The 20,823-nt window shown below is 46.6% G+C and overlaps 1 protein-coding gene across 3 annotated transcripts in view; it reads left to right on the top strand.

Annotated features, from left to right (window-relative positions):
- Window positions 1-3,536: 3,536 nt before the first annotated feature.
- Window positions 3,537-20,823, top strand: part of USP15 (ubiquitin specific peptidase 15) — an 84,172-nt gene continuing 66,885 nt past the window's right edge. For all 3 annotated transcript variants that reach the window (XM_066591704.1, XM_066591705.1, XM_066591703.1), the window contains exon 1: window positions 3,537-3,638. In XM_066591704.1, the coding sequence (XP_066447801.1) occupies window positions 3,550-3,638 (89 nt within the window). In that variant the 5' untranslated portion in view covers window positions 3,537-3,549. The remainder of the gene's footprint in view (window positions 3,639-20,823) is intronic.

The following is a 20,823-nucleotide window of genomic DNA, read 5'->3' as shown; positions in this document are numbered from 1 at the left end:
ACACTTTCATTGAAGGAGAACTTACCACCTCCTCAAGATGGGTCATTAATAGCAGATTAGTGAGGGTCCGTAATTTGGTACCCCCAGCGATCAGTTGTTCGTGTACTGAGCCGTTTTGCTACAGCTCCATACATTGCACCGTGGCCCCATTGAAGTGGACGGGCCTCAGCCTGCAGTACCATTCCAGGTCACTGTGCGATGTACGGAGCTGTCTGCTTCCTGCAGCCAAACAGCTCAGGGAACAGCTGATTGTCAGGGTATCCCACGTGGCAGACCTCCGCCAATCTGCTAATAATGACTCATCTGGAGAACAGGTCATCAATAGCTAAAAGTGGGACAACTCCTTTAAAGGGACTGAGCCAATGTAAAAAAATTTCTCCTACCCCTAGGATAGGGAATAACTTTATGATCAGTGTGGGGCTGACTGCTGGGATCCTGAAGGTCCCCACATAAATGAAGAGCGGTATGTGTGCGCATTTAGCTGCTCCATTCATTTAAATGGGAATGTTGCAAATTTCTGAGTACAAGCGCTCTGCAATCTCCAGAGCTTCCATTGGAGGAGCAGCGGCACAAATAAGCGTTCGATACTCTGTTCCCTGTTCTTAGGATCTGTGGGGTTCCCACCAACACAAACAGTATATTCATCATTACACTCTTGGATTACTCCTAGAGTAATCCATGACATCATAGAGTTGATCATGTGACTGCTGGAGTGCAGAGTGCTCATGCTCCAGCAGATGCAATGATGAACAAGTGGAGCACCAGCAGCCAGATCACACATCATGTGACCAGGAGTGTCAGGCAGATGTAACCAAGTTATGCTGAATTAGCCATTAATAGCAACAAAATGAACATTAATCTAACTTATTAAGTCTAAAAAAAATCTGCAGTGAACCAACAATCATACATCCACATAATCATCCATGTCCATGCTGCACAATTGTCTGTGTAGGATATATGGGATCGGAGCCATTAGCCCTGCATTCCTGGCATATTCATCACCGCACTCTGAGACAACATACTCTGCCTGTTCATCATTGCCGGGAGCATCTCTGGAGCTGATCATCGTGCCTGGAGCATACTCCATGGAGCACACTCGGAGCGGACAGTTTGCAGCATAGGAACAGATGATTATTAGAAGCAGGTGGAAGGTAAAGTACCTTGTTAGTCCCCTGCAGATTAATGTAACAAGCGACATTAAAGTTCAGTTTGTTCATATTAACCCCTTAGTGATCACCCTATAGTGTTTTTTTACGTCCTGCAGCTGCAGGACGTGTATGGAGGGAGGTAGCGCCGCTATCTCCCTCCATAGAGCGCGGGCGTCAGCTGTTTATTACAGCTGACACCCATGGGCAATAGCCGCATTTAAATCCCCCCCCCCCCCGCGGTGAGATCTGGGGAGCTGTGCAAGCATCATGGCAGCCGGGGGCCTAATGAATGGCCCCAGGGCTGCCTTAGCAGACTGCCTATCAAGCTATCCACACAGGGTGGCTTGATAAAAAAGCAGTATGACGTAATGCTATAGCATTACGTCATACTGCAGGAGCGTTCAAAGCATCGCATGTTAAAGTCCCCCAGGGGGACTTCAAAGTAAAGTAAAAAAAAAGATCGATAAAGCTTTTTAAATTGTAAAAAAAAAGTTATAAAAGTTTAAATCACCCCCCTTTTGCCATATCAATTACTAAAAAATCTAAATCATAAAATAAAAATATGTATTTGATATCGCCACGTCCGTAAAAGTCCGATCTATCAAAGTAGTGCATTATTTTTCCTGCACGGTGAACGTCGTCCGAAAAAAAAAATAAAGAATGCCAGAATAACACTTTTTTAGTTACCCTGTCTTCCAGAAAAAATGCAATAAAAAGCAATCAAAAAGTCGCATGTATTCCAAATTGATACTATCGGAAACTACAGGACATCCTGCAAAAAATGAGTCCTTGCTCAACTACGTCGACAGAAAAATAAAAGTTATTGTGCGCACAAAATGACCGCAGAAAATAATTGAAAAAAATGTAATATCTTAAAAAAAACATACAAGTACTACAGCAAAAACAATACTATATAAGTTTGGTATCGTAGTAATCATACTGACGCATAGAATAAAAATATCAGGTCGTTTTTGTTGCAGTTTGTGCGCCGTAGAAACAGGAAGCACCGAAAGATGGTGGAATGTCGTTTTTTTTCCATTTCTCTCCGCTAAGAATTTTTAAAAAGTTTTTCAGTACATTATATGGTACAATAAATAGTGCCATTGAAAAATACAACTCGTCCCGCAAAAAACAAGCCCTCATACAGCGACGTCGATGGATAAATAAAGGAGCTACGATTTTTTAAAAGGGAGTAGGAAAAAACAAAAAAGCTCCGTCACTAAAGGGTAAAGGGGTTGTCCCGCGCTGAAACGGTTTTTTTTTTTCTTTCCAATAGCCCCCCCCCCGTTCGGCGCGAGACAAACCCGATGCAGACGTTTAAAAAAAGAAACGGATAGTACTTACCCGAATCCCCGCGCTCCGGTGACTTCTTACTTACCTTGTAAAGATGGCCGCCGGGATCTTCACCCTCGGTGGACCGCAGGTCTTCTGTGCGGTCCATTGCCGATTCCAGCCTCCTGATTGGCTGGAATTGGCACACGTGACGGGGCGGGGCGGAGCTACGAGGAGCCGCTCTCTGGCACGAGTGGCCCCATTCAGAAGAAAGAAGACCGGACTGCGCAAGCGCGTCTAATCGGGCGATTAGACGCTGAAGTTAGACGGCACCATGGAGACGGGGACGCCAGCAACGGAGCAGGTAAGTGAATAACTTCTGTATGGCTCATATTTAATGCACGATGTACATTACAAAGTGCATTAATATGGCCATACAGAAGTGCTGAACCCCACTTGCTTTCGCTGGACAACCCCTTTAATGGACAAAGAATTCAGAATAACTAGGTTACATCTGGTCACATGATGTGTGATCCGGCTGTTGGTGCCCCACTTGTTCATCATTGCATCTGCTGGAGCATGAGCACTCTGCACTCCAGCAGTCACATGATCAACTCTGTGATATCATAGATTACTCTGGGAGTGACTCAAGAGTGTAATGATGAATGTACCTTTGGGTAGAGCACAGCTAGCACACTCCGAGAGTGCTCCAGTAACGATGATCACCCGGAGCATGTGCTGCAGAGATGCTCCCGGCCACGATGAAGATGCACAGCAAGTGCTCTACAAAGGTTTCCTGGATCCCGTGGCCAGGGAGGGAGTGTATAACCAGGCACAAACATCCAGCCAGGCCGGGGGTCCCACACGCGGAGTGTAGGCCATGGAGGTCTCGGAGGAGGGCGCGCTGCCTCGCACCATAGTAGTCTCCCCAACCCGTTCCTATAACCACGGGCTGACTGCAGCCCTCCGGGCGGCCTCCCGCTGCTCCGTCCGCTGTCCTGGCGACAGGCCGCTCCCCGTGATTGGCTCCGGCTTCTCCCGGGCGCTCACAGCGGCTCCCAACACTTCCCCTACTTCCCAGCAGTGACGTCACTCCCAGGATGCAGCGCGCAGCTGTCAGTGCAGGAAGATGGCGGAGGGCGGAGTGGTTGATCTGGAGACTCAGAGATCCGAAGTGTCAGCGCTGCTGAAGACCCCGCTGCGGAGAGGGGACACCTGGTAAGTAGTGCGGGGGCGCGGAGGGACGCGGTCGGAGCGGTTGGAAAGGGCTGGGGCGGAGGGAGACGCGCTGTCGGGGGCGGAGATGAGGCGGACGGGTCCTGAGTGACTGAAAACATCTGTATCATGCCTGGCAGTGAGCGCGGCAGCCGCACCGGTCACCTGCCCGGTGTCACTCATCTGTACCGGCCACTGCGGCCGGCGTGTGGGGGGCTGGGGCCCTGCGGGGCTCCACTGCTGTCACCGGCCGCCACACTGCAGAGGACACCTGTCCTGCGTGTCCTCCGGTGTCCGCACTGCTGTCACCCTCTACTACACCTGTCAGCTACCCACCTGGTACTCCACCTGTCACCATGTACAACACCTGTAAGCTACCCACCCGGTACTACACCTGTCACCATGTACTCCACCTGTCAGCTACCCACCCCGTACTCCACCTGTCACCATGTACAACACCTGTAAGCTACCCACCTGGTACTCCACCTGTCACCATGTACTCCACCTGTCAGCTACACACCCGGTACTACACCTGTCACCATGTACTACACCTGTCAGCTACCCACCCCGTACTACACCTGTCACCATGTACAACACCTGTCAGCTACCCACCCGGTACTACACCTGTCACCATGTACTCCACCTGTCAGCTACCCACCCGGTACTACACCTGTCACCATGTACTCCACCTGTCAGCTACCCATCCGGTACTACACCTGTCACCATGTACTACACCCGTCAGCTACCCATCCGGTACTACACCTGTCACCATGTACTACACCCGTCAGCTACCCACCCGGTACTACACCTGTCACCATGTACTACACCCGTTAGCTACCCACCCGGTACTACACCTGTCACCATGTACTACACCCGTCAGCTACCCACCCGGTACTACACCTGTCACCATGTACTACACCCGTCAGCTACCCACCCGGTACTACACCTGTCACCATGTACTACACCCGTCAGCTACCCATCCGGTACTACACCTGTCACCATGTACTACACCCGTCAGCTACCCACCCGGTACTACACCTGTCACCATGTACTACACCTGTCAGCTACCCACCCGGTACTACACCTGTCACCATGTACTACACCTGTCAGCTACCCACCATGTACTACACCTGTCACCATGTACTACACCTGTCACTATGTACTACACCTGTCAGCTACCCACCCGGTACTACACCTGTCACCATGTACTACACCTGTCAGCTACCCACCCGGTACTACACCTGTCGCCATGTACTACACCTGTCAGCTACCCACCTGGTACTCCACCTGTCACCATGTACTCCACCTGTCAGCTACTCACCCGGTACTACACCTGTCACCATGTACTACACCTGTCAGCTACCCACCCCGTACTACACCTGTCACCATGTACTCCACCTGTCAGCTACCCACCCCGTACTACACCTGTCACCATGTACTACACCTGTCAGCTACCCACCCTGTACTATACCTGTCACCATGTACAACACCCGTCAGCTACCCATCCGGTACTACACCTGTCACCATGTACTACACCCGTCAGCTACCCATCCGGTACTACACCTGTCACCATGTACTACACCCGTCAGCTACCCATCCGGTACTACACCTGTCACCATGTACTACACCCGTCAGCTACCCATCCGGTACTACACCTGTCACCATGTACTACACCCGTCAGCTACCCACCCGGTACTACACCTGTCACCATGTACTACACCCGTCAGCTACCCACCCGGTACTACACCTGTCACCATGTACTACACCTGTCAGCTACCCACCCGCTACTACACCTGTCACCATGTACTACACCTGTCAGCTACCCACCCGCTACTACACCTGTCACCATGTACTACACCTGTCAGCTACCCACCCGGTACTACACCTGTCAGCTACCCACCCGGTACTACACCTGTCAGCTACCCACCCGGTACTACACCTGTCACCATGTACTACACCTGTCAGCTACCCACCCGGTACTACACCTGTCACCATGTACTACACCTGTCAGCTACCCACCTGGTACTACACCTGTCAGCTACCCACCCGGTACTACACCTGTCGCCATGTACTACACCTGTCACCTGCAGCTACCCACCCGGTACTACACCTGTCACCTGCAGCTACCCACCCGGTACTACACCTGTTGCCATGTACTACACCTGTCACCTGCAGCTACCTACCCCGTGCTGCACCTGTCACCATGTACTACACCAGTCAGCTATCCGCCTGGTACTACACCTGTCACCCGCAACTACCCACCCCGTACTACACCTGTCACCCGCAACTACCCACCCCGTACTACACCTGTCACCCGCAACTACCCACCCCGTACTACACCTGTCACCATGTACTACACCTGTCACCCGTAACTACCTACCCCGTACTACAACTGTCACCTGTAACTACACCTGTCACCATGTACTACACCAGTCAGCTATCTGCCTGGTACTACACCTGTCACCCCGTACTACACCTGTCACCATGTACTACACCAATCGGCTATCCGCCTGGTACTACAACTGTCACCCGCAACTACCCACCAAGTACTACACCTGTCACCATGCACTACACCTGTCACCCGTGACTACCCACTCCGTACTACACCTGTCACCCGCAACTACAGCTGACCTGCACCTACACCCGCATCTGTCCACCATGTACTACACCTGTCACCTGGTATTACAGCTCACCCACATCTACCATGTACTGCACCTGCCATCTGCACCTAGCCACCATGTACTGCATCTGTCAATTGGAACTACAGCTCACCTGCACATAGTTACCAAATACGGTTTACTATACCGGTCACCCGGTATTACAACTCACCCACACCTACTCACCATATATAATACAACTGTCACCAGTACTACAGCTCACCCGCACCTACTGGCCATATATACTATCACTGTCACCAGTACTACAGCTCACCCGCACCTACTGGCCATATATACTATAACTGTCACTAGTACTACAGCTCACCCGCACCTACTGGCCATATATACTATAACTGTCACCAGTACTACAGCTCACCCGCATCTACTTGCCATATATAATACAACTGTCACCAGTACTACAGCTCACCCGCACCTACTTGCCATATATACTATAACTGTCACTAGTACTACAGACACCCGCACTGCTCGCCATATATACCATAACTGTCACTAGTACTACAGCTCACCCACACCTACTCGCCATATATACTATAACTGTCACTAGTACTACAGCTCACCCGCACCTACTCGCCATACATACCATAACTGTCACTAGTACTACAGCTCACCCACACCTACTCGCCATATATACCATAACTGTCAGTAGTACTACAGCTCACCCGCACCCACTCGCCATATATACTATAACTGTCACTAGTACTACAGCTCACCCGCACCTACTCGCCATATATACCATAACTGTCAGTAGTACTACAGCTCACCCGCACCTACTCGCCATATATACTATAACTGTCAGTAGTACTACAGCTCACCCGCACCTACTCGCCATATATACTATAACTGTCAGTAGTACTACAGCTCACCCGCACCTACTCGCCATATATACTATAACTGTCAGCAGTACTACAGCTCAACCGCACCTACTCGCCATATATACTATAACTGTCAGCAGTACTACAGCTCAACCGCACCTACTCGCCATATATACTATAACTGTCAGCAGTACTACAGCTCACCCGCACCTACTCGCCATATATACTATAACTGTCACCAGTACTACAGCTCACCCGCACCTACTCGCCATATATACTATAACTGTCACCAGTACTACAGCTCACCCGCATCTACTTGCCATATATACTATAACTGTCACTAGTACTACAGCTCACCCGCATCTACTTGCCATATATACTATAACTGTCACCAGTACTACAGCTCACCCGCACCTACTCTCCATATATACTATAACTGTCAGCAGTACTACAGCTCACCCACACCCACTCTCCATATATACTATAACTGTCAGTAGTACTACAGCTCACAAGCTCCTACTCGCTATATATACTATAACTGTCACTAGTACTACAGCTCACCCGCACCTACTCGCTATATATACTATAACTGTCAGCAGTACTACAGCTCACCCGCACCTACTCGCCATATATACTATAACTGTCAGAAGTACTACAGCTCACCCGCGCCTACTCTCCATATATACTATAACTGTCACCAGTACTACAGCTCACCCACACCTACTCTCCATATATACTATAACTGTCAGCAGTACTACAGCTCACCCGCACCCACTCTCCATATATACTATAACTGTCAGTAGTACTACAGCTCACAAGCTCCTACTCGCTATATATACTATAACTGTCACTAGTACTACAGCTCACCCGCACCTACTCGCTATATATACTATAACTGTCACTAGTACTACAGCTCACCCGCACCTACTCTCCATATATACTACAGCTGTCACTAGTACTACAGCTCACCCGCACCTACTCGCCATATATATACTATAACTGTCAGTAGTACTACAGCTCACCCGCACCTACTCTCCATATATACTACAGCTGTCACTAGTACTACAGCTCACCCGCACCTACTCGCCATATATATGCTATAACTGTCAGTACTACTACAGCTCACCAGCACTTACTCTCCATATATACTATAACTGTCAGTAGTACTACAGCTCAACCGCACCTACTCTCCATATATACTATAACTTTCACCAGTACTACAGCTCACCTGCACCTACTCTCCATATATACTATGACTGTCACCAGTACTACAGCTCACCCGCACCTACTCTCCATATATACTATGACTGTCACCAGTACTACAGCTCACCCGCGCCTACTCTCCATATATACTATAACTGTCACCAGTACTACAGCTCACCCACACCTACTCGCTATATATACTATAACTGTCACTAGTACTACAGCTCACTCACACCTACTTGCCATATATACTATAACTGTCAGTAGTACTACAGCTCACCCGCCCCTACTCGCTAGATATACTATAACTGTCAGTAGTACTTCAGCTCACCTGCACCTACTCACCATATAAACTACTAGCTGATATACCCGGCTTCGCCCAAGTTAATTTGGTACTGGTGTTTATCTGGTGTTCACACGGAAATCTTATGAAGTCGTGGTTACTTTAGAGATACCGGAAAAACATATGTTCACCATTTTGCGTAGTTCTCTGTGTTACCCAGGAAACACCACAGGAGGTAACCATGCAACGTTTACTTTATATAAAATGACATCAGGAAGTGAGAGAATTAGATTCCATACGTAAAATGTGGACGCTAATTCTTTTGCGCTTAGAATTGAACAATCGAGGTGGGACCCATTAGCTTTTCCTATTTATGACAATCAATGCTCGTGCCAAATTTCACATTTCTATGACATTGGAAAGTGAGAAAATTACATTCCGTACGTAAAATTTGGACGCTAATTCTTTTGCGCTAGAATTGAATATTCGAGTTAGGACAAATTAGCTTTTCCTATTTATGACATAATCAATGCTCGTGCCAAATTTCACGTTTCTATGACACTGGAAAGTGAGAAAAATACATTCCGTACGTAAAATTTTGATGCTAATTCTTTTGCGCATAGAATTGAATAATCGACTTGGTACCCATTAACTTTTCCTATTTATGACATAATCAATGCTCGTGCCAAATTTTAAGTTTCTATGTGAGAAAATTGGATTCCGTACATAAAATTTTGACGCTAATTCTTTTGCGCATAGAATTGAATAATCGAGTTGGGACCCAATTACTTTTCCTATTTTGGAGATAATCTATGCTCGTGCCAAAATTCATGTTTCTACGACATCGGGAAGTTGGAGAACTTTTGGCGAGTCAGTCAGTCAGTGAGTCAGTGAGGGCTTTCAGCTTTATATATATAGATAACTGTCAGTAGTACTACAGCTCACCCGCACCTACTCGCCATATATACTATAACTGTCACTAGTACTACAGCTCACCCGCACCTACTCTCCATATATACTATAACTGTCACTAGTACTACAGCTCACCCGCACCCACTCTCCATATATACTATAACTGTCACTAGTACTACAGCTCACCCGCACCTACTCGCCATATATACTATCACTGTCAGTGGTACTACAGCTCACCCACACCTACTCTCCATATATACTATAACTGTCACTAGTACTACAGCTCACCCGCACCTACTCACCATATATACTATAACTGTCACCAGTACTACAGCTCACCCGCACCTACTCTCCATATATACTATAACTGTCACTAGTACTACAGCTCACCCGCACCCACTCTCCATATATACTATAACTGTCACTGGTACTACAGCTCACCCGCACCTACTCGCCATATATACTATCACTGTCAGTGGTACTACAGCTCACCCACACCTACTCTCAATATATACTATAACTGTCACTAGTACTACAGCTCACCCGCACCCACTCTCCATATATACTATAACTGTCACTAGTACTACAGCTCACCCGCACCTACTCGCCATATATACTATCACTGTCAGTGGTACTACAGCTCACCCACACCTACTCTCCATATATACTATAACTGTCACTAGTACTACAGCTCACCCGCACCTACTCACCATATATACTATAACTGTCACCAGTACTACAGCTCACCCGCACCTACTCACCATATATACTATAACTGTCAGCAGTACTACAGCTCACCCGCACCTACTCGCCATATATACTATAACTGTCACTAGTACTACAGCTCACCCGCACCTACTCGCCATATATACTATCACTGTCAGTGGTACTACAGCTCACCCACACCTACTCTCCATATATACTATAACTGTCACTAGTACTACAGCTCACCCGCACCTACTCACCATATATACTATAACTGTCAGTAGTACTACAGCTCACCCGCGCCTACTCTCCATATATACTATAACTGTCACCAGTACTACAGCTAACCCGCACCTACTCGCCTTATATACTATAACTGTCAGCAGTACTACAGCTCACCCGCACCTACTCGCCTTACATACTATAACTGTCAGCAGTACTACAGCTCACCCGCACCTACTCGCCATATATACTATCACTGTCAGTAGTACTACAGCTCACCCACACCTACTCTCCATATATACTATAACTGTCACTAGTATTACAGCTCACCCGCACCTACTCGCCATATATACTATAACTGTCAGCAGTACTACAGCTCACCCACACCTACTCGCCATATATACTATCACTGTCAGTGGTACTACAGCTCACCCACACCTACTCTCCATATATACTATAACTGTCACTAGTACTACAGCTCACCCGCACCTACTCACCATATATACTATAACTGTCAGTAGTACTACAGCTCACCCGCGCCTACTCTCCATATATACTATAACTGTCACCAGTACTACAGCTAACCCGCACCTACTCGCCTTATATACTATAACTGTCAGCAGTACTACAGCTCACCTGCACCTACTCGCCTTACATACTATAACTGTCAGCAGTACTACAGCTCACCCGCACCTACTCGCCATATATACTATCACTGTCAGTAGTACTACAGCTCACCCACACCTACTCTCCATATATACTATAACTGTCACTAGTATTACAGCTCACCCGCACCTACTCGCCATATATACTATAACTGTCAGCAGTACTACAGCTCACCCACACCTACTCGCCATATATACTATCACTGTCAGTAGTACTACAGCTCACCCACACCTACTCTCCATATATACTATAACTGTCAGCAGTACTACAGCTCACCGCACCTACTCGCCATATATACTATAACTGTCACTAGTACTACAGCTCATCCGCACCTACTCTCCATATATACTATAACTGTCAGTAGTACTACAGCTCACCCGCACCTACTCGCCATATATACTATAACTGTCACTAGTACTACAGCTCACCCGCACCTACTCGCCATATATACTATAACTGTCAGTAGTACTACAGCTCACCAGCACTTACTCTCCATATATACTATAACTGTCAGTAGTACTACAGCTCACCCGCACCTACTCGCCATATATACCATAACTGTCAGTAGTACTACAGCTCACCCGCACTGCTCGCCATATATAATATAACTGTCAGTAGTACTACAGAAACCCGCACCTACTCTCCATATATACTATAACTGTCAGTAGTACTACAGCTCACCCGCACCTACTCGCCATATATTCTATAACTGTCAGTAGTACTACAGCTCACCCGCACCTACTCGCCATATATACTATAACTGTCAGAAGTACTACAGACACCTGCACTGCTCGCCATATATACTCTAACCTTCAGTAGTACTACAGCTCACCTGCACTTACTCTCCATATATACTATAACTGTCAGTAGTACTACAGCTCACCAGCACTTACTCTCCATATATACTATAACTGTCAGTAGTACTACAGCTCACCCGCACCTACTCGCCATATATACTATAACTGTCACCAGTACTACAGCTCACCCGCACCTACTCGCCATATATACTATAACTGTCACCAGTACTACAGCTCACCCGCACCTACTCGCCATATATACTATAACTGTCACCAGTACTACAGCTCACCCGCACCTACTCGCCATATATACTATAACTGTCACCAGTACTACAGCTCACCCGCACCTACTCGCCATATATACTATAACTGTCACCAGTACTACAGCTCACCCGCACCTACTCGCCATATATACTATAACTGTCACCAGTACTACAGCTCACCCGCACCTACTCGCCATATATACTATAACTGTCACCAGTACTACAGCTCACCCGCACCTACTTGCCATATATACTATAACTGTCACCAGTACTACAGCTCACCCGCATCTACTTGCCATATATACTATAACTGTCACTAGTACTACAGCTCACCCGCATCTACTTGCCATATATACTATAACTGTCACCAGTACAACAGCTCACCCGCACCTACTCACCATATATACTATAACTGTCACCAGTACTACAGCTCACCCGCACCTACTCACCATATATACTATCACTGTCACTAGTACTACAGACACCTGCACTGCTCGCCATATATACTATAAGGCCTCATGTCCACTCAAAAAATACAATCCGCGCAGAATCTGCCGCGGATTAGCTTTAAAGGGCATTTTTTTGCATGCAGATATCCGCACACATTGCTATCAATGTGATAGCAATGTTGCCGATCCGCGCGGATTCCGCCACAGAATCTGCGGCAAATGGAGCATGCCGCGTTTTTTTCCCCGCGCATGAAAAACGCAATTCTTTTAAAATGCCATCCACGGGTGCAAAAATCAATTAAATGGACCCGCGGATGGCAATGATTCCCTATGGGCAAAATCCGCTGCAGAATCCGCAATTCCATTTACCCAGTAGACACGAGGCCTAACTGTCACGAGTACTACAGCTCACCCGCGCCTACTCTCCATATATACTATAACTGTCACGAGTACTACAGCTCACCCGTGCCTACTCTCCATATATACTATAACTGTCAGCAGTACTACAGCTCACCCACACCTACTCTCCATATATACTATAACTGTCACGAGTACTACAGCTCACCCGCACCTACTCTCCATATATACTATAACTGTCACTAGTACTACAGCTCACCCGCACCTACTCGCCATATATACTATAACTGTCACTAGTACTACAGCTCACCCGCACCTACTGGCCATATATACTATAACTGTCAGCAGTACTACAGCTCACCCGCGCCTACTCTCCATATATACTATAACTGTCACGAGTACTACAGCTCACCCGCACCTACTCTCCATATATACTATAACTGTTACTAGTACTACAGCTCAGCCGCACCTACTCTCCATATATACTATAACTGTCAGTAGTACTACAGCTCACCCGCGCCTACTCTCCATATATACTATAACTGTCACGAGTACTACAGCTCACCCGCGCCTACTCTACATATATACTATAACTGTCAGCAGTACTACAGCTCACCCGCGCCTACTCTCCATATATACTATAACTGTCACTAGTACTACAGCTCACCCGCACCTACTCTCCATATATACTATAACTGTCACTAGTACTACAGCTCAACCGCACCTACTCTCCATATATACTATAACTGTCAGCCGGTAGTATAGCTCCACCACACCTACTTGATATACACTGTATACTACACCTGTCACCCGGCAATACAGCTCACCCGCATCTACTCACCATATATACTACACCTGTCACCCCAGTACTTCAGCTCACCCGCACCTATCCACCTCTTATCTCATTACTACAGCTCACCCACACATACTCGCCATGTACCACCTGTCATCTCACTACTACTGCTCACCTGCACCTACTTAATTATTATCCTATATAATACCAATATATGATATTTCAGCTCACTCACACCTACCCCACTGTCATCATATATACTTCATCTATCCCCTCAGTATTACGGCTCACCTACACCTTTTCATTGTGTATCGCATCTGTCATTTTTACTGCTACAGCTCACCAACATCTACCTGCTATATATACTTCACCTGTCACTGGAGTACTGTAGCTCATCCAAAATCCAAACCTGCTTACCATAGAGACTACACCACGCACTCCAGTACTAGAGCTCACCTTTACTCACCCCACTGTTGTCATATATACTACACCTGTTGCCGCAGTACTACAGCTCACCTGTACCTACTCACCATGTACTTACTGCACCTGTCACCCCAGTGCTACTGCTCACCCACACCCCCTCATCATATATACTACACCTGTCACCCCAGTACTACAGCTCACCTGTACCTACCCACCATGTACTTACTGCACCTGTCACCCCAGTGCTACTGCTCACCCACACCCCCTCATCATATATACTACACTTGTCACCCCAGTACTACAGCTCACCTGTACCTACCCACCATGTACTTACTGCACCTGGCACCCCAGTGCTACTGCTCACCCACACCCCCTCATGTATACTACACATATCCCAGTACTAGAGCTGACCCTTACCTACCCCACTGTTGTCATATATACTACACCTGTCACCCCAGTACTACAACTCACCTACACCTAATCTCCGTATACACTACACCCGCCATTTATCATACTTCTACTGAACTGTGACCGTACTGCACCTGGTACCTCCCTACTACATATATCGCTCATATATCATGTAATCGTATCATATAATATATATCATATGAGATGATTCTTATTACAAAAGAAAAAAATGATGCTGAACGTCCCCATAAAGTGCCACGAGAAACTACTTTTTCAAAATGTGAACTTTTCCCCATCCTTTCATATTCATGATTTGCTTAGAGATCTTTGTAGAGATGTGAGTGGGAGAAGCCATATGCTACACAGGATGTCTCCTCCTCCTCCTCACACAGTGCCCGTGGGCCAGCTTAGAAAAAGTGTCTGATACTGGAAATATGTAGCTAATTTAATCACATAATGGTTTATCTGTAATTCCTACTATTGTATGTACACTGCTGTGCCTGCACTACAACTGCAGTGCGAGCACAGAGAAATGTGATTGTTCTCAGGAGGAGAAACCAAGTAATCTAGTAGGTATGATACCCTTTATTGGCTAACAAAAATACATGATGTTATAGCGAGCTTTCACACCTTCAGGCATAATGGAACAGATCTAAGAAGCACAGTCCTGTAGTAACTATTCTATGCCGCTAGCTGAAGACGACTGTTATGTAGCAGTGCTTCTCAGCTGTAAGCCAACTAGGGATCGGAGCAACATTTCAAGAGGCCTTTTCTACAAAAACTATTCATTATTCTGTACATTAAAAAAATGAGATGTCAGGTACACTTAGTGATGAGAGCTGAGCTGCAGGATCAGGCGGTCCTTGGACAAGTGCAGCGGGGGAAAGGAGAACTTTTCAGTTTCTAGCTTCTGGATTGTAGCGGCTGGCAGTACTGAAGCCTGGGTGGATGTAACCGGACCGAGCTATGCGCATCCTATGCTGATTGGAGGTCACAATAATGTGTGTCAGGCGAATGTACGTTTCCAAAACAGCGTCTTATACACATGAGAGCGCAATACGGAGCCCCGCTGCAGCCATTGAGAAAGCACCATGCAACTAATGAGTATGGAGCCTTCTCTTTCACCAGAAGGCAGCTGACTGGTCAGTAAGCACAGGCTGCCAGAGTGGACAACAGCGCCTTCTTCTGGACGGCTCGAAAACAACACTGTCATGGATGGCAAGTGGTGTAGCTGCTCCTTAGTGCGATTCGTACTTCCCCCATATAGCAGTCTTTTGTGTGTGCATGATGATCAATGCTAACCCTGGCTTGTCTCCTCTCACCCGCTCTAGTGGTGGAGAAGAGGGGCCAGGGAGAAGGATTCATCAGTCTGCACTTACACAAGAAGCTGCCGTGCAGGGAAAGTAGGGATTGTATTAGGCAAAGAAAAGTTTGCCGTCTGTGGGACATAAGAAAGAAGTTTCTGGGGTCACAAACTGTATTAGCATTTTTATCTTGTGGGGGTGCAAAAAGGGCACTACAAGCTTGAGATGGCCCTAAAGGGGGTGCTAGTTCTGGGGCACTAATTCGGCACTATAAGTTACTTGGGGGCACTATTACTTTTTACCTCACAAAGAAGGCACTATGAGGTTGTGTGAGGCACAAGGGGAGCACTTTTAGCTTGCGGGGACACTATTAACTTCTGGGGCGCTATAAGTTTGTGAGAGCCACAGATTGCCATATTTCTCGTACAGGCAAATTTACTTGTTTGCGCTGCGCAGTAGCCCTCCTATGCAACGAAACAGCAAGGCGCAGCGATAGCCGGTGGCCGGGCCAGGATCTATTGTACATGCTCTACTGAGATCCCGGCCACAAAGCAGATCAGTGCCCGCGGAGATAGAAATGCGCAAGCACCGGCCATCTCCTCTCCATAGTGGATGTGATTGGTTTCCCTAGCAACAGTTGCTATAAACAACTGTAGTGAAAACTAAGCTTTTCAAGAAAACGGGGCTTTTTTTAAAAATAAATGGATGTGTCATTGATTGCTTTAGTTTGGGATTTGCAGCATCTTGGCATGGGGCCCCCGAGATGCCAATACCCCTTTAAGGATTCTTCTATTATATTGATGATATTTTTGTCTGCAGATGATTTCTATGCTTTGCTAATACTAGTGGATGTTGGAGAACACGGTGTGGTGTAGTGTTACATGAGGACATCTAACGCTGCTGGCCAGTGAGGCCCCGGTATGGATTATACATTATGGATGAGAATGTACAACCCCAGCCCGGTAATTGTAGGAAGATAAGAATATAGATGTCTTATATGGTTATTTCTTTTATAGCACGGATGACCATAGTGTAGCATAGTGCTCGGCTCTGTGTGTCAGTGCTACAGACTTTAAATGGACTGGCAGGACACATTCTCCATCACCACTACATTGGATCTCTTCCCAGCCACAGTGTTGTAGCTGGGGGCATTGGGGGTCAGTCTGGATCGTAGCAGTCATACCCCCTGCCCATCTACTACTTATCGGAGCTGTTCAGTGCACAGATAACTGCTACAGACCACAACTTGGAATTTCCTAATATAGTATTTAATTTTATAGACTGTATAGAAGAAAAAGTTGGACACCAAACTAAAGAAGGGTCTGTCATCCAAAATGTGAACCTATACAGGACTTCTTTCAACGCCTATGTACTATCTGCATACTAGCATGTAGCAGTGTCCATTACAGGGGAGATAAGGGCTTATCAGTCTAGTGCTGCACAATACTAGATGCCATATATAACCAACCTCTTATTTTAGAAACCGGTTTTATTCTCTGGTGGCAGGCCTGTAATACAAAGCACTAAATACAGCGAGATGTAGAAAGTTACAGCTTACTGTTTTTTCTTTGCTTTTTCTTTTGCTTTTTTAATGACTAATGTTCAAAAACATGAGAATTGAACATAATATTTGGCTTTCTATGTTAAATGGATGAACTACTTTGATTGTTAGGCTTTGAAAACCCTAATTAGTGTATATTTGCACGAGGCATTTTCATGGTAGGTTTAAAAAAAAAATGTTTTTTCCTTTTTTTTTTTTGGAATACTAAAAGGCAGCAGAATAAGGGAGAAACGCCCCCGAAGATACTGAGTGTGACTATATCGTGGGTCATCAAAACTGCCATTAGTTTTGCATGTATTAAACTAACGCCTCTAACTTTAGGCAATTAATATGCGGGGAAACGCCTTCTGATTTTCGGCAACAATATATGCAGCGTTTCCAGCGGCCTATAGTGATCGCCACGCTGCTGGTCAGGTTATGCGTAAGTGGCATCACCTGACCAGCGGCACTCACTAGAGACTGTCACGTGTTATGGAATTGAGGTGAGGGGACTACTGTAGCTCCTGAAATCAGCTGCGGCTATGCAGCTGATTTGGAGGCAAAATCATCACCGACCGTACAGATGTCGACCATTTCTTTTGCGGAAATGCTGTGGATTTTGCTGTGGAATGTGAACATATGTAGAGCATTGATGAGCTATCCTCAGGATCGGCTGGGGTCTGCCGTCCACTATCCCTGACAATCAGCTGCTATGTCACTTTATGAAGCCAGAAGCACAAAACTTCATGAACACTGCAGTATCCTGGCATGGTATTGCAGGCACAGTTCCAATGCACTTCAATGTGAACTGTGTGCAGAACTGCAACCAAGACACTTCTAATGATATCATGTACACAAAAGAACTTCAGTGCAGGAAGACATTCTGATTTGTGCTTGAGATCTTTGCCAAGGTACTTGATGGCATGGCAATGGAAATATTTCAGACTAATGAAGGTGATTTTGGCCAGATTACGGACCGCATAGTAGTAAAGACATCAGATAGTAGTCCAGTACTAAAAAGGAGACCTAATAGAATGAAGGCAGCCCTCTGATTCTGGACAATGATGGCCTCACCACTTCTCTGACTATGCATTAGTATGCAGCATTAGTCTAGACACTACACCTGCTTTGATTGGCCAGTGCTGCACACATGAGAGCAGCACTGGCCAATCAGATCAGCATGTAGATCTAGACTACCAATGCATACTCTGACAGTGTGCAACAGATGGTAAGAAAACTGGTGCTGCCATCTTTTTTTTCCCCAGGGCTGGAAGGTTGCTTTAAGGGGTTTTCCAGGACTAAACTACTCCTGGCATATCCTTGAGATAAGTCATTAAAGTCAGATTGGTGGGGGTCAGACACCCCTGCTAATTGGCTGTTTTTCTGAACCGCTGTGCACTGGAATTAACGCAGCTCCATACACTGTGTGGTGGTCCTGAATAGCCTGCAAGATCAGTCCCACGCTAATCTCAGCCTTATTTCTAACATCCCTGTGATGTCCACAGCACCCACTTTTAAGATCTGTTTGGTAGAGTTATGAGGTTCTGGAGGTAATTCAGTGTTCCCCTCTATTAATATGTAAGATGATGGATACATTCCGATAGATTACAGCTAGGCTGGGCGGGTTTTACTCATATTAGGCCACTTTCAGACGGTCAACAAAATTGTGCGATTTTTCTCGCAATGCAACAGCCCTACAAATCGCTTGTATATGAAGTCCATGCTTTCCAATGGGTTCCTTCACATTAACAATGTTTTGTAGGCTGCTACATTGTGGAAAGAAATTGCGGCATGGTCAATATTGCTGCGATTTGCGCTGTTTTGTAGCCCATGTTTCCCTATGGATCCTTCCTATGTGTTGCATCGCATGAAAATGCAGTTTTTGTGTGGTGCAATGCTACTTTTACAGTAGGGAATCCTACTGTTTGAGCCCTAAAATAAACCCTATTTGCATTAACAAAAAACACAATACATCACCTAAGAGGCGCTGCCTTGCTCTGCTGCACTTCTCCTCGCACCTCCGGCAGACTTACTTGTAGTTTTCACCAGGCGGTACCTGGTCAGATGTTCAAAATCCCTGGCCTCCAGGAGGCGCTGGCTCTGATCGGCTGAGCCACAGCGCTCAAGAACCAATCGGAGCCATCACATTTAATGGCTGTGATTGGTTCATTGAGCGTTGCAGTGATTAGTTCACGAGTGCCGTGCCTCAACCAATCAGTCAGTGCTTCCTGGAGGCGGGGATTTTGAACATCTGACTAGGAAGCGCCTGGTGAACATTACAAGCTAGTCTGCCGGAGCTGCGGATGAAATGTCTGGCGTACCTGACAGTGGCTATTAGGTGATGTATTGTTGGGGGTTGGGGGGGGGGGGGTTATTTACTGCAGCCAGGGCTTATTTTTTAAGCCTCCCTCGAAAATCCTGGCAAAAGAGCTCTACAAAGTCTCGATTTCGGCACGAAAAAACACAGTAATATTGTACAGATTTCCCGTGTACAAGAGGCCTTAATGTTCATAAAAGGTCATATCTGGCTACTAAAAACAAATCGGCTCCTGGAGTGGACTTACTGCCCCCTAAAGCCTGCTGTAATTTGCTCACCCCCTGGATTACAGGTGTTCCTGATTTATCATGGTCCTTAACTAAGACCAGCGCTATAATAATGAGCCCTCTCTACAATTATCTTTCTATGTCTGCTGATAAAGCATAGCTGGGTTATCGAGGTTTATAACCCAGGTATGCTTTTACCAGCAGAGATGATTGTGTGAAAGAGCGGAGTTATTATAATAGCGCTGGTCCTGGTTTACATTGCTAAACACTGATGACCGATTCCCTTTTAAGGGGGTCTGTCGGGGGTTTTGCTGGTGTAAATCTTCAGCGAGTTGGCGTGGCGCACACCACAGCATAAAAGTTAATTTTATCACTGCTATTAGAAAGGGTGGTTTCACATCTTCGTTGGAACCCCCGCCCGGAGGTACCATCTCATATCCGGGTAAAAATACCGGAAGAAAAAGCGCCACATTCCGTCCAAAAGCCAGGCAGCTGGGCCGAAAGTGGGTTGGCACTATTAGTCAATGGGGTCCGCCTGGCGCTGTTTGGTTCTGTCCAGAAATTGAACCGTTTGGCTTCCGAGATTCTCTTTTCCTGCTCCCCAAACACCTAAGGCCACTCTCAGACATGCACTTTTTACTGCGATTACCACGGCATTTTGAACGCCGCGGTATAGCGTTCCCATTGATTTCCTTGCAGACCTTTTGAGCGCTGTCTACTCTATTTTGCAACGTTTAACACACCTCAACACCCATCATAATGATGGCGAGCGTTAAAAACCACTGTCTGAGGCAGTAACCTTTGTTCGAAAGAGGCAGTAAAATTGCAG

Source organism: Eleutherodactylus coqui, chromosome 2 (assembly GCF_035609145.1).
Source record: "Eleutherodactylus coqui strain aEleCoq1 chromosome 2, aEleCoq1.hap1, whole genome shotgun sequence".
Taxonomy (NCBI): Eukaryota; Metazoa; Chordata; class Amphibia; order Anura; family Eleutherodactylidae; genus Eleutherodactylus; species Eleutherodactylus coqui.
This window is presented reverse-complemented; position numbering and strand designations above follow the sequence as displayed.